The 14554-nt window shown below is 39.7% G+C and overlaps 1 protein-coding gene across 4 annotated transcripts in view; it reads left to right on the top strand.

Annotated features, from left to right (window-relative positions):
* Positions 1-14554, top strand: part of cps1 (carbamoyl-phosphate synthase 1, mitochondrial) — a 64023-nt gene that overhangs the window by 11686 nt on the left and 37783 nt on the right. For all 4 annotated transcript variants that reach the window (XM_085434276.1, XM_085434277.1, XM_085434275.1 and 1 more), the window contains exons 18-26: positions 1539-1749; positions 2022-2220; positions 2310-2486; positions 4879-5000; positions 9156-9297; positions 10283-10348; positions 10912-10975; positions 11204-11385; positions 14057-14251. In XM_085434276.1, the coding sequence (XP_085290402.1) occupies positions 1539-1749; positions 2022-2220; positions 2310-2486; positions 4879-5000; positions 9156-9297; positions 10283-10348; positions 10912-10975; positions 11204-11385; positions 14057-14251 (1358 nt within the window). The remainder of the gene's footprint in view (positions 1-1538; positions 1750-2021; positions 2221-2309; positions 2487-4878; positions 5001-9155; positions 9298-10282; positions 10349-10911; positions 10976-11203; positions 11386-14056; positions 14252-14554) is intronic.

The raw sequence follows: 14554 nt of genomic DNA, 5'->3' as shown, positions 1-14554 counted from the left end.
AAAAATTGCAAAATAAGATGATGATGATGATGATGATGATAATAATAATAATAATAATAATAATAATAATAATAATAATAATAATAATAATGACTCAATAAAGCCAATGCAGTCTGTCCACTTGTGGTATGCAGGCTTATGTTGGGTGCATAAACAGATGTCTGTGTTTGCGCAGCTCTTTATTGACCTGCACATACTTTGCGTGTCCGTTCACGCTGATCCTTCTGCAGAATTTGGGCGGATCCTCCCAAATTCCATTGCAATTCAGATTTGTCACTTGAGATTATCCTAAGGCCAATCTTGTGGTGTGCTAGTTTATAAGATTAAGGTGTTTTATCCTTTCATTTTACCTTGCCGTACTGAAGTGCAAGCAGTGTTCTTCATGCTGTCTGAGCTGTCGCAGGAAGTCTGATTTTGATAACCTCTGTACATTTGCCTGTCATTTTATTTTATTTTTTTCCCACGCTAGATTATGCAAATACCACATGTTACATGGATTTTTTTTTTTTTTTTATGATTAGTGTGATTTAGACTCATTCTCTATGCATGGTAGTTCTGATTACCATATTACTACTTTTTTTTTTTTTTTTTTTTTTTTTTTTTTTTCCCCCCCCCATTTATGATTGACTAATTTTCCTGTACTTCGTGTGTGTGTGTGTGTGTGTGTGTGTGTGTGTGTGTTTATTTTTTATTTTTTTATTTTTTCTCCTCCTCCCACCTCTTAAACATCACAGTCAGATTTTCCAGGTCCTCTGGCTGTTCCTTTCCATGTGGATCCATAATGCATACACACGTCCCAAACTAACAGAGTACTGGTGTTCTACAGATCATTTTATAGTTATGCTTATGCAATTAGATGCAAAACACGTGTGATTTACATTTAGCATGAGATGATGTATGATTGTAACTACAGGTGTGTAATTTGAATTGATAAAAAAAACAAACACTCCCTTTAACAATTCAGAAGTGATTGTCATTGGGAGGTGATACAATTTTTTTTTTTTTGAATCACTGACATTGAAGTGAAAATGCACGGTGGTGCACTCAGTTGTAGACATTCTGCAGAGCTGTTGTCCTTGTCCTGTTTTGGTAGGAGAGCACAGAGTATCAATATTTTGAGGAAAAAAAGTGTTGGGTTTGAGTTCTGCTCTTATTGCCAGCATTAAGGCTGGTTTAAGTGCTTCTCACAAAGTCCACTGTATAAACAGGCAAACAGGTGTGTTTTCAATTTAAGACACACTTTTTTTGGTCACATGGCTTTTTTGTTTTCCTCTAAAAATGAATAAGGAAAAACATGAGATGACTGTAAATAATTTTTACAGTCTCTGTTTTAAAATTATTGTATGTAAAAGTTTCTCTAATTTAAAAAAAAAAAAAAAAAAGAAAACAATCCCGCTACAACCACTCCATGGCTTTTAAGTGACACGTTTACTTTTTCTGTCACTTTCACTTAACTAAAGCCAAGTTTAGATATATATTTATTATTCATTAAAGCGAATCTTAGTCTGAACAACTTCTGAACAACACTTCTTTTACAGGTGACTCCATTGTGGTGGCACCAAGCCAGACATTATCCAATGAGGAATACCATATGCTCCGTGAAACTGCTATCAAGGTGGTACGTCACCTTGGCATTGTTGGCGAATGCAACATCCAGTATGCCTTACACCCATCTTCTTTGGAGTACTGCATTATTGAGGTGAATGCACGGCTATCGAGAAGCTCAGCTCTTGCATCCAAAGCAACTGGGTAAGTTGACACCTGAAACAGGCTCTTTTAAGGCAGAGTTATGAACTCATGCGGCAGAAGATAAAAATGCACGTTAACACATCAAGAGATCTTAGATATTTATGTATGACAGACTATTGAGGTAATAAAACAATAATTTTACACTGTACTCACTTTTTAACCCTTTTTTTTTTTTTTTTTTTTTTTAACAAATTATGTTTGATAAAATATTCTTGCACTTTTGCCCATCGTTATTTGATTTTGGTCTCCCTGCACTCCGGTTCTGGTTTCAGTTACCCCTTGGCATTTGTGGCTGCTAAGCTGGCTCTGGGAATCCCCCTGCCTGAGATCAAGAATGCTGTATCAGAGAAGACCACAGCCTGCTTTGAGCCCAGTTTAGACTACATCGTCACCAAGATTCCTCGCTGGGACCTCGACCGCTTTCACGGCATGTCTCGTGAAATAGGCAGTGCCATGAAGAGTGTAGGAGAGGTGGGGCTAAACATTTAACCGCTCACTCGGTTACTCAGCGTTCTGGCAAGCCAATTATTCCATCGTGTGTTTTCTTCCTTTGCATCCAGGTGATGGCAATAGGCCGTACGTTTGAGGAGAGTATGCAGAAGGCCTTAAGGATGTGCCATCCATCAGTAGATGGCTTTGTGCCCCGGCTGCCACTCAAGAAGCCGTGGTCCGACACCCACGATCTAGAACAGGAGCTGGCTGTGCCCTCTAGCACCCGCATCTTCTCCCTCGCTAAGGTACAATTATTCTTCATTACATTAATAATAAATGACACTCACTATAGTTTGCTCATTAAAATCACATTTTGTAGTGTTGCTGAAAAAAAAGTCCCTGCATGCCTAGCTATGAATGCTTAATCCTGTGGCTGTACTCGTCATTTAAATTTCGATTCAGTTAAACAGAGCTGACAGTAGGGCTCTTCAAATATATTCCAGAGAGAGGAAAGATGGATCGCGCAAACATATACTGCTATGTGTCTGTAGCTTTCCTCATAGAAGCAGATGAAGGTGAGACAGCACTTATAAGCACAGGGTTGAGCTTTATTTTTCAGGCACAAAGATCTTACAAGGTGAAAAACATTTATGGCTCCAGCATATGAACATGTTTTTCATCACCGGTGTAGATGGATCAATTTCCTTAAGTATTGAATGAGATAATTGAGGTGGTGACAGCGTCAGGGATTGATGATCCACATTTGATCTCTAGTCTGTTACATGAGTCTGTAATGCTGCGGGGTGGTAAGCATAGCTACTGTCACTCAAAGCTAAACTGCCTGCTATCCACATGATCTCAGACTGTTAGAAGCTCAAACAGTTTGAATGGTTTTAGTTTTACACCTGTACATCTTGGGGACATTTTCTTTGTTGTGTGTAAAGCAAAAAACAAATTGCATCAACTGTAAGAGACTTACAGCCAGATGTAAAGGTCCAAGACACGACACATTGCAACACAACACAGTAACTTAACTTAGTAATAATGAAATGTTAACATCATGTTATGATGTAATCTTGTTTTCTAAATTCAAACGTACCTTTACCATTAAAGACTGTCCTTTTTTATTTTTTTTATTTTTTTGTGTATATTCATAGCACTCCTTCTTACGCGTTGGTCAATTATCAAAGTTGTTCATCTTCCCTCAAGTGTTGCTGGAGTTCCTGCTTTGTGAATTCTTTCATCCTCTCCATGCACCTTGGAAGCAGGTGAAGTTGTGCCAGAATTTTTTTGCTGCGCTTTAGTCTGTTTGTCCAGGACCTCAGCAGCCTGAATCTCTTACCAGACGGCAGCAGCTTAAACACCCAGTGTCCTAGGTATGCACAGTCCTGTAGGATGCTGCGTGCCCTCTTGAGTCAGCGAGTGCTGTACAGATCCTTCGGGAAGGGAAGAGGATGCCTAATGAGTTTTTTGGGCCATATTAATGACCTTCTGGACTGCCTGTCTGTGTGCCATAGTGCAGCTGGAGAACCACACAGATGTAGTATGTCAGCACACTTTCAATGGAGCAGTGGTAGAAGACGCTCAGCAGCTCCTTCAGGTCCATTTTTCTGAGGATTCTCAGAAAGTGGAGACGCTGTTGGGCTTTCTTCAAAACCACAGAGGTGTTTGAGCTCCATTGGAGGTCTGGGTCTATGTGCACACCCAGGAACTTGAAACTGGAGACCCTTTCCACACACTCCCCATTGATGCTGACAGGCTGCAGCTCAGACTTCCACCTTCTAAAGTCAACTACCAGTTCTTTTGTCTTGGTGGTATTGAGGTCCAGGTTGTTGTCTACACACCAGTCTGACCGCCTCTGAACCTCAGCTACGTACGCCGTCTTGACACATCAACTGTTAGGTGAGCAGTTCTCAGTGCTTCACTGCAAATGTAATATAACTATACTTTTGTTATTCCTAAGTGTTTTTGTCTGCATGCACAAATGCAACAACTGAAAACATTCTTTTTTTTTTTTTTCTACTTTTGGCATCCTTGCTTCACGATGTACTACATTCAAGTGCGTGTAGGGTATAGATGACTTTCCAGCCTACATAAATTTTGCAAGGCATCCCAGCCTGTTTTGGAAATGACTATATTGGTCTGCTCTTTGTAGGTATTTCTCATGGTTGATAACTTGGTGCACCAGATGGTTTGTTACAGATAACCTTGGACTTTCTGGCAAGTTGTCCTTGGAAACTGTTTGTATGTGTGCGCAGATTTTTAAGATTTATTTTTTGGCTTTTTGCATTTATTAGATAGTGACAGTTGGAAGACAGGAAGGTAGGAAGAGCGAGAGGGGGACGACATGCTGTAAATGACCTGGGGCGCTGCTGTGAATAAAAAGCTTTCAGTACAAGGAGCTTGCACACTATCAGCCTGACACTTTAGACACTTTATTTCAGATAAAATACGTATTTTTCTTTTAGATGAAATGTTGCAATAATACTCTGTATTGTTCATGCACTTGATTTACTTATAATACACTAGAGATCACTGGGTTATTGGTTGCGTGGTTTTTCTCATGAGCAGCCGATCACAGAATAAAATCAAATTTTGAAACTCTGACCAATTAAACACATGTCCGAGTTTCGTAATAGTCGTAACAATGGAAGATCATGATGATCCCGTTCTTTGTTTCTTGCTTTTACTTCTCAGGCCCTCTACAGTGGCATGATGAGTGTTGATCAAATCCACCAGCTGACAGCCATAGACAAGTGGTTCCTCCACAAACTTCATGGAATAACAAACGTGGAGCAACATCTTGCAAACTACAACAGGTAAAGCATGCGGAGTGTTTATTCAAGTAACTTGAACTTACTTAAATAGATATGTACATTTAATAAAAAAATTTTTTTTTTAAAAAAGTAGATGTGCCGTCTATTTGTTTATGGGTGTGGATAGAAACATGAAAAACTGTGCCCACAAATTAGATAAGCCCCAGTCTCTTTAGTCTCTGTGTCTGTCTCCTTTCATTCTTTCTCAGGGTTCCTCGCAACTACCTTTCTCCCCCTCTTTCTCTTTCCTGTCCTTCTGCCCTTCAGCTCTTACCTGGACAGCCCAAATCCAAGCCTTTGTGAATTATCATTGCTCAGCCACAGGTTACCTGGTGCTTTCTTCCGACTCTGCTGTTTAATAATTAATGGCTGGCCGTTTGGTGGGCACCCACTGCTACAGCCTGACACACGGCGTGTTGTTGTAGTTTTCACTTCTTCTGGAGCAGGGGACATGGGGATGGGCAGAAAATGTTAGTCTGCTGCCAGACTGATGGAGTATGGTGCTGAGCACGGGTGGGCTTCATGCTCTGCTGCTCAGCAGTCTTTGTGTGCGTAAGAATTTTTTTCCTCTAGATTGAAGGGTAATTACAATTAAATCACAAGGAAAAAATATAATACAACATATTTTAATCCTTATTTGTACACTGCATCACGTACTGCACGCTCTCTTATTTGGTCAGCTGGCTTAGTGAAAAAAGACACACTGGCTGCATAATGTAACTCTGCAGTCCTCTAAGGAGGAGTCGGGCTCAGACAGAACATGTTGAGACTTCTGCAAAAGTTGCTACATTACGCATTATATGCTTTTATGCAATGGTGTTAACATTTCCAAAGAAAGCTTACTTTTGACAATTTGTTCTATTTTTCCAAAGTTGTTTGCACAAGTCAATATGAATATAGTATTGAGTCCTTTTTTTTATTGGTACTTGCATTTCTATAAATTAAAATTGCATCATGCTGCCATGGATACCTGGGTATAGATAAACCACAGACAGTCCCTAGCAATTTAATGATTTATGCACACAAATGTAAATATAATCATTTAAAAGTTTAAACTTCAAGGGAAAGTGAGTTTTTAAAACATATTGTGTGTTCATGTGTCTTTGCAATATGTCAGAATACATAGCAACTTTCTATTCACACATAGCCGCAATGGCTCCGGGCAAGTATATGGTGGAGTGTTTTATTTGTGCGCGATGGTCTATTCACATCGGTTCATGGCATGCGAGGGGCTTTCTTCATTCTTTAAACTGCTTTTCCAGACAAAATTGCTCACAACACAGCCAAGCTTTGGGATCAAATGTCTTTCCTTTGATTCTGACTTGCCGCTCCCGTTTCTTGGGTTTGTTATTTCTCAGCAAAGCCACGTGCAGTGGGAGTTAAAACACACTTGACATTTCCAATATTGTTACGCTATAAGGTTATAAATAATTCAGATAAGGAGCAGGAAGAAAAGGCAGTGGTTTACCAGGAAAATAGAATCCCTTATTGTCTCTACCTTGAGTTAAAGAAATACTGCTACATTTGCTTGTTGCTTTGTATGTGGGAGTTGGATGATAAAGTCAATATCAACTTTATAGCAGCATATTCATCTGTTCAGTTTAACTCATTACTGAATCAGGAAGAAAATGGAAGTTTGCATACCTCCTAAAAAGAATACTTTCAACACTTACAATGTGGTGTTTTTATATTATGTTTTTTTAATGTGTGGAATGTTGTATTGTTTTAATAAAGTTTAATATTTTATCATGCACTGGAGCGGTTTTACCTACCACCTCCTCTGTCATTTTACTGCAGTAATGTTGCAATTATAGTTCATGTTTTAGATTGGTTTTTAGCTGGCTAGAAAATTCAATACATGTAAACAAAACAAATTTAAAAGGACCATTTTTCCTTGAGTACTTACTAATAACAGAATCCGTCACACTACCTCAGATCTTGTGATAAGCTAACAGAGTCATGGTAAAAAAGTTCATTCTCTTTAAATTCTAAGGTTTTGTGTCAGGACATATTTTGAATTCTCCCCAGACAGTTTTAAAATTGGGTAAATGCAACCTCAGATGAAATACAAATCCAAAAAGAAACTGAATAATACTAAATATATTACTTTGCCATTGCACATGATTATTGGTCATCATCAGGTGTGGCCGAATCTATGAAGTTTATAAAACAGTTTATAAAACCTGTGGACAAACCTGTATGAAAGCAGTTTGCAGGTCTGGACCATTCAGAGGTGTGTGTGTGTGTGTGTGTGAACAAGGATGAAAGACATCAGCAATGATGTGAAAGAGTCAACCTTTGCTGCCCATCAATCTGGGAAGGGTTACGTGGCTGTTTGACATTCATTTTCTTACAGTGAGAATATTCACAAGTGGAAAATTATTTCAGCAAAAAAACAGAACAAAACAGTGGAGTGGATGTACTAGCAAATTCAAAGGTCAGACCGTGCAATGCTCAGAAAAACTGGAAAATACCCAAGAGCTGCATCTTAAGACTCTACGGGCCTCATTTAGCATGCTAAATGTTAAAGTTCATGACAGTACAATTAGGGGGAAAAAAAAAAACTGAACAAGTATGGCTTTTTAGGGAGGGTTGCCAGGGGAAAGCCTCTTCTTTAAGTTTGCATGTAAACACACCACAAGACAAGGAACAATGTCCTTTTAGGAAATGAAACCAAAATGGAGATGTTTGTCTATAATGCACAGCACCACATGCAGAGAAAACAAACAAATAAAACCCATATTGGTATAAACTACTCATACCAGCTGTCAAGAGTAGTGGTGGGGGGCTGATGATTAAGGTTTGTTTTGGAGCCACAGTACATGGACATCCACGAGCACCTTTTGTGTACCAAAGTATTCTAGAGTCAATTATGACCTCTGTTGGACAGCTAAAACTGGTCATGCAAGAGAACAAGTTTGCCAAGCATACTAGCATATTTACAGAATGGCTGAAAAAGAAAAGGGTCGAGGTGTTATAATGGCCCAGATTCAACACTCAACCTGACTTTAAGAGAGCTGTGTAAAAACAAATACCCAAAAGCCCCTATGAACTGAAGTAACATGGTAAAGATAATGTGAGAGGAGAATGACGGAACGGACCACATCTTCCAAACTTTAACACTACGCAGCTGCGCCACAAACCACGCCCCGCAACAGATGAGTGGGCAAAAGTTTCTGCACAATGATGTGAGAGACTAGCAGTCACACAGAAAATGATTACTGACAGTTATTTCTGCTGAAGTTGGCTCTACAAACTACTGAAGCACGAGGTGTACTTATTATTTCTTATTCATTTTTTCCCCCTGAATTTTGGTTTAGTGTTTGTCTAAAAAAAAAACATTAATGTGTCATGATTTCACACATCTCAGGTTGCCTTTACCTCATCTTTAAGACCTGATATGGACTAAAGAGAATTTTTGTCTTAATGTGTAAAACATTGCTATTGACAGACTATAAACTGTTTTACCATCACAATAGGTAGTATGCCAACTGATATAAATTCTTTTATCAAAATTATTTTAAAAGGGGATTATTATTATTAAAGAGGATTTATTGTATCAATAGAAAATTGATATGCAGACTATCAGTGCAAGTAAATTGTGCAAGGCATGGTATCACTTAATAAGTAAAAATGTAAATAAACAAAGGAATAAAAGAGATCTTATTCCTTTCTCAGACGTCGCTCTACGGGTTGTATTCCTGATTGTGACTTTTCTGCACACAAACCACATACTCGCCTTACCACGATTCAGAATTCACCTTCCGATTCCCAACTTTATTCCCACTGCTATTTATCTGTGTAACCTTACAGCTCACGTGGAAGTTTTATTGATTCAAATGGGTTTTAAATGGCTGCACTTGCCAGCCTAATGCTCCCACAACTTTGCACCTTGTTTGTCAATTTGTTATTGATTGCTCTGAGGTGGACGCTTCCCTGTGGTCTCCGCTGCTGGGTAAGTGAGCTAGTCATGACCCACTTACTCGATTCACCTTCTTATTTCTATGGTTCTATGGACGTTTTCCTCTTTTTCTCATACTAATGTCTGGCATTTGCAGGGATTCACACTTAAAATGCATCAAACTGTGGACAGTCTTTAAGATTCAGAATGGTTAGCAAAATTGCCTAATTACCTCTGCTGATTATCTTTTCCCACAGTGGCACAGTCCCCAAGGGGATGTTGCTAAAGGCCAAGCAGGACGGCTTCTCAGACCGGCAGGTTGGTCAGATTCTAGGCTGCAATGAGGGAGTAGCAAGAGAGCTGAGGCTCAATTATGGCATCAGACCTTGGGTCAAACAGGTGAGCATTACTGGGCTGATCCTTTTAGTAGAGACCAGATGGGCTCAGATAACTGACTCTGGCTAATCGATATATACACACACCTCAACAGAGAAGTATCCTCTGGCTACAAATATATTTAAAAGATAAGCATAAAAAGTGCATATAGCGAGAGAGTCAGTAAAGTTGTCTTTGCATCTCAGTCTGTATTGACATGTCCTTTGTCCAAATTGTATTTCTTGAAGCAGGTGACTAAATTATTAACATCTGCAAATCCAATTCACCAGCCTGGCATGAAATCTGTTTTTTACAGGGCTGGGACAACAGCAGAGTTCATAAGCGTAAAGGGATGAAGCTGTATCAGCTTCAGAGGCTAACTTTTTAGTAGTCCAAATTAATTTTTATTTAATACATCATCAGCTAGTACATGTTCTGTCTTTAACCACATACTGAAGTTAATACACATGATAATCTGTAATTATGCGGTATCGTGGTAAACCTCGTAAAAATGAGCAAATTTCTTCGTTCTGGAGAGAGTCTGCATGCTCTTCAAATGCTTAAACTGGTTTACTCCCATTTTGGCCATTATGATTACATTATAGAGTAGAGGGGCTCAGAGTAGAGCAGCTGCTGCTCCACATCGAAAGGACCCAGCTGAGGTGGTTCGGGCATCTGACAAGGATGCCCCCTGGGCGCCACCTGGGTGAGGTGTTCCAGGCATGTCCCACCGGGAGGAGGCCCCGGGGCAGACCCAGGACACGCTGGAGAGATTATATCTCTCGGCTGGCCTGGGAACGCCTTGGTATTCCCCCGGACAAGCTGGAGGAGGTGGCTGGGGAGAGGGAGGTCTGGGCCTCTTTGCTTAGGCTGCTGCCCCCGCGACCCGACCCCGGACAAAGCGGATGACGATGGATGGATGGATGGATGGTTACATTATAGAGTAGTAGTTGAGTTATTTATTTATTTAAATGCCCCATTTTTAACATTTTGTTTTCTCTCATCTTAGATTGACACTTTGGCTGCAGAGTACCCAGCAATGACCAACTACCTGTATTGTACTTACCACGGTCAGGTATGTGGTCTCGGAAAAACAAAGTCGTTTGTAAATATACAATTATTGAATGTATAAAATTGAATTACTGTATCTCTTACTATGTGAGGCACACAGTTTATTTGTTTGCCTACAAACTTTTTTCACTATCAGGAGTTGAATAGACAAAATGAACACACAGGAACATCTTAGGCCCGTGAAGGTTCTTATCTAAATCTGATATTATGATGTCATCGTGTGGCCTGGTAGGCATCTACAAATGGGCTAAAATTACCCATTTGTAGCATTTATCCACCTTGAATATGTTGTAAAAGCACATCATTTTAATTTTAAATCCACAAAAATATATAATTATATCACTATGTTGCCTAGCATCAACCTAACAATAGAATAAAATCACAGTCCAAACAATACTGTAGCATGACCAAACACTAGTATATTTACTAGTAAATGCACATATTAATCCACTGGCTGACTTTCTTATTTGTTTTGAGAAGACAATGAAAGAAAATTTGGCAGCAAAAAAAGGCTAAAACATGGTTTATGTATGCAAGAGTCTATCGTTGATTTGTCTGCTTCACTAGGAGCATGATCTGGACTTTAAAGACCAGGGAATTATGGTTCTTGGTTGTGGACCCTACCACATAGGTGAGTGTAATAATAAACTGTTTGTTTGTTTGTTGCGATATGTGATAATAAAAATGGCACCATTACTTCTAAGATGTACATTTTTCATTATTTCTCTTGTCTAGTGTTTTTTACCCAGAAGGGATATAACTGAAACTTGCTGCATTTTGTTTCAAGTTAAAACTTTGTAGGATGAAATTGTGATCTTCCTTTGATGGCCAACCTATTTATCAACCATTTGACCACCAGGCAGCAGTGTTGAGTTTGACTGGTGTGCGGTGTCCAGCATCAGAGCCTTGAGACAAATGGGCAAGAAGACAGTTGTAGTAAACCACAACCCAGAGACGGTCAGCACAGACTTCGATGAGTGTGATCGCCTTTACTTTGAAGAACTGACCCTGGAACGCATTCTGGATATCACCCAGCAGGAGGTTAAAACACTACCGAACACGTGACTTTTTTCATTTGTGGAAATTCAAACAAAATACACATATTTCTCTACTTTTTGTAAACGAACAAATATTTTAATGCAATACAATTAAGACACTGTCCAAACCAAACATACTACAACTTTAAATGCTGAATTACTGAAAATACCAAAGATAAATGTACTGCCCTGCTTTGATCTAAAACTCTAAGCCTATCACAGCTCAGTGTTGAGGCAGTAGACCCTGGGCAGGTCACCAATATGTTAAAGGGTTTTGTCAATGAAAACGATTATATTCATATGTAAACTGTGGAATCTGATTTAAATATTGCATTGCAACCAATTTAAATTTCCCATAAACAGAGTTATATTGATTAAGTACATGATGCATATTTATTAAAGAAATCAATCTTGACAGCTATATCAAAGGCAGAGTGCACTCGTGGACTTAAATGTTTGCCCGATAATACTGGCAAGTAGATTTATAATCCGAGACCAGCACACAAGCACTCATATAATGGCATAATAACTTCTCTGCACTGCTGAAGAATAATTCTTTATTGAAAAATATATAGAAATCAAACATTAGCAGCATGACTGTGACTTATTACCATGGACTACCCACAGAGTAGATCGCCGCAGTGTTGGAGGAAAAATACCTTCTCTGCTCAGAGTGGCATGGATGAAACATAACCACCACTGTCTGAATTTTCTCTTATTCTTATATATGAATTCAGAAGACGGTTAAGCAAGCAGCTTTGTCACTCTTTATGTGTCACACCAATTTTTGCCTCAAAAACCAGCTTAACATAACTCTTTTAAATGGGGGGGAATTGGCAGTGAATGGACATTTTGCCTTTGTTGTTTTGCGTGGGTTTTTTTTATTTTATTTTTTATATGTGTGTGTATGTGTATATAGAGATATAGATATCTAGATATCTAGATATAGATATCTATCTATCTCTGCTTTTGGTTTACATAATGCAACATTGCATAATGAAGTTTTTTTTATTTTTTTTATTTTTATGGTTATTTCTGGATTTATTGGTTGATCTATGATCCTACTCTTAGTCATGACTAGAAGATGTGGGCAGTAACTGGGGAAAAAAAAAAAAGATGGGTCATACAAGTGGTAGAGCTCAAGTTAGGGTGTGATGCTAGGTCTTTTAGGAACCTGGTCAGAGATGCTGCTGCTCCACATTACGAGGAAGAGCTGAGGTGGATTGAGAATCAGGACTAGGAAATCTTATCGGAGCCCACGTAGGTGATGTGTTTCAAGCATGCCTTACCATCAATAAACCCTAGGGCAGTCTGAGGGCACTATGGACTAACTTGGCCTTGGCAACTCCCAAGATGAGGTAGAAGCAGTGGCTAGGCAGGGGGAGATTTTTGGGGGCTCTGCGTAGACTCTTACCCCTGCAACCTGGACATGGAGAAGTGGTAAATGGTTGTTGGATTGATGATTTTATGAACAAAAACAAATGAACAGTGTATTGTGGACTTTTATAAATAAATTATTTGACAGTTAGCATCCTAAATGTAGCTCACTTCCATCTCCATATTTTTGTACTTGGAGTAAAAGTACTTTGCACGATTCTTAACTTTATATATCTTATACAGCCCCTCATCCTGTCTGAAATGAGCCATTTTGGCTCCCATTTAAGCCAACGTTCTTCTGGTTCATTGCCCTTTTGCAAACAAACAATTTGAACAACAGGTGGACAGGGTTACTGTGTCCCTAGCAAGAGCGATGCGCCCTCCGCCAGAGCGATGTGCCTGAGATGCCTATATTAAGGATGTCCCGACTCTTTGATGTCATAAAGACTCAAAAGTAGGAAAGGGGAAAAACTGCTTAAACTTTTGGCTCACAGACCGATCTCTTCATTTGGCCGTGTGTAATGAGGAAACGTGTGTGTGTGTGTGTGTGTGGCGTAAGGTGACTCAGATGTTGTCAAAGAATATTCAAGGGCAACGTTTCCCTGCTATTTTCCGTGTATAGGTTTGTTGGCACCTGTGTATTTATGTTGTGTTCTGTGTTTGTATACTTACGTCCGCTGACTTTCCCTTGCAGGGGAAATGTAATCCAGTTAAAGTTGAGATGGGATCAGAGTGTGATTAAGTGTTTGTTTGTTCAGGGAGATAGCATTACCATCAATCCCTCTCTCACAGCTACAGTTTGTATATGTGTGTGTGTGTGTGTGTGATAAATATGGCATTAGAGCATGGAGATAAACCCTGGACAGGAGCAGGAGAGCAAGGCCATGAATAATGAAGAGATACAACCTGGCATTGCCATGGAAACAGCATCCCCCTTGGATCAGCTAGACAGGAAAAGGGGCTGCACGCTGTTATTAAAAGGAGCGCGCGCGCACGCACACACACACACACACACACACACACACACACACACACACACACACACACACATCTATCTTCCCCGGTGATAACTAAACCCATGGCACGACCAAGATCAACTCTTTGTGCTTGTCTCATATTTTCACTGTGATCAGAGGTCAGAATAATTGAAAGTGGTTTCAGAATGTAGATCTTGGCTTATAGGCAGGGTTTCTCTCCTCCCGTCTTTTCTCCCCTCTTCCTCTTCTTGTTTTAGTATTCTAGTTGATTTAGTGCCTGCTCTCTTTTGCATTCTTCTTATTCTATTTACTCCTCTCCAGGGTTGCTCTGGCTGCATCGTATCAGTGGGAGGTCAGATTCCTAACAACCTAGCCGTCCCCTTGCACATGAGTGGGGTGAAGATTCTCGGGACGAGCCCCCTGCAGATCGACCGAGCTGAAGAGCGCTCAGTCTTCTCCAGTATCCTGGATGACCTCGAGGTTGCCCAAGCCCCATGGAGGGCCCTGAGCTCCCTGGTGAGAGGAAACTCGCAAATTCTGAATTATTGATGTGACAAAGTTGTATAGTAGTACAATGCTGGGATGCAGATTTTTCTCAGCAAACTCTTTACCTGTGGCCCAAGGATCAGTATTATACCATTAATTATTTCTGATAACGGGGAAAAAAAATCAAAATGTATTGAAAGAGGTTTTAATTTTGAGTTGGTGCTTATATATGAGACTTGCCCTAACACATAATGGCACTTCAAATACTAGTTAGCATTCTCAACTTCTTCTTTTTTTTTTCCCTTCAGTTTGTGTGGTACATGCTTTCTCTTA

Source organism: Copadichromis virginalis, linkage group LG16 (assembly GCF_057382275.1).
Source record: "Copadichromis virginalis isolate Kocher_CV1m ecotype Utaka linkage group LG16, C_Virginalis_male_GT1.1, whole genome shotgun sequence".
Classification (NCBI taxonomy): domain Eukaryota; kingdom Metazoa; phylum Chordata; class Actinopteri; order Cichliformes; family Cichlidae; genus Copadichromis; species Copadichromis virginalis.
This window is presented reverse-complemented; position numbering and strand designations above follow the sequence as displayed.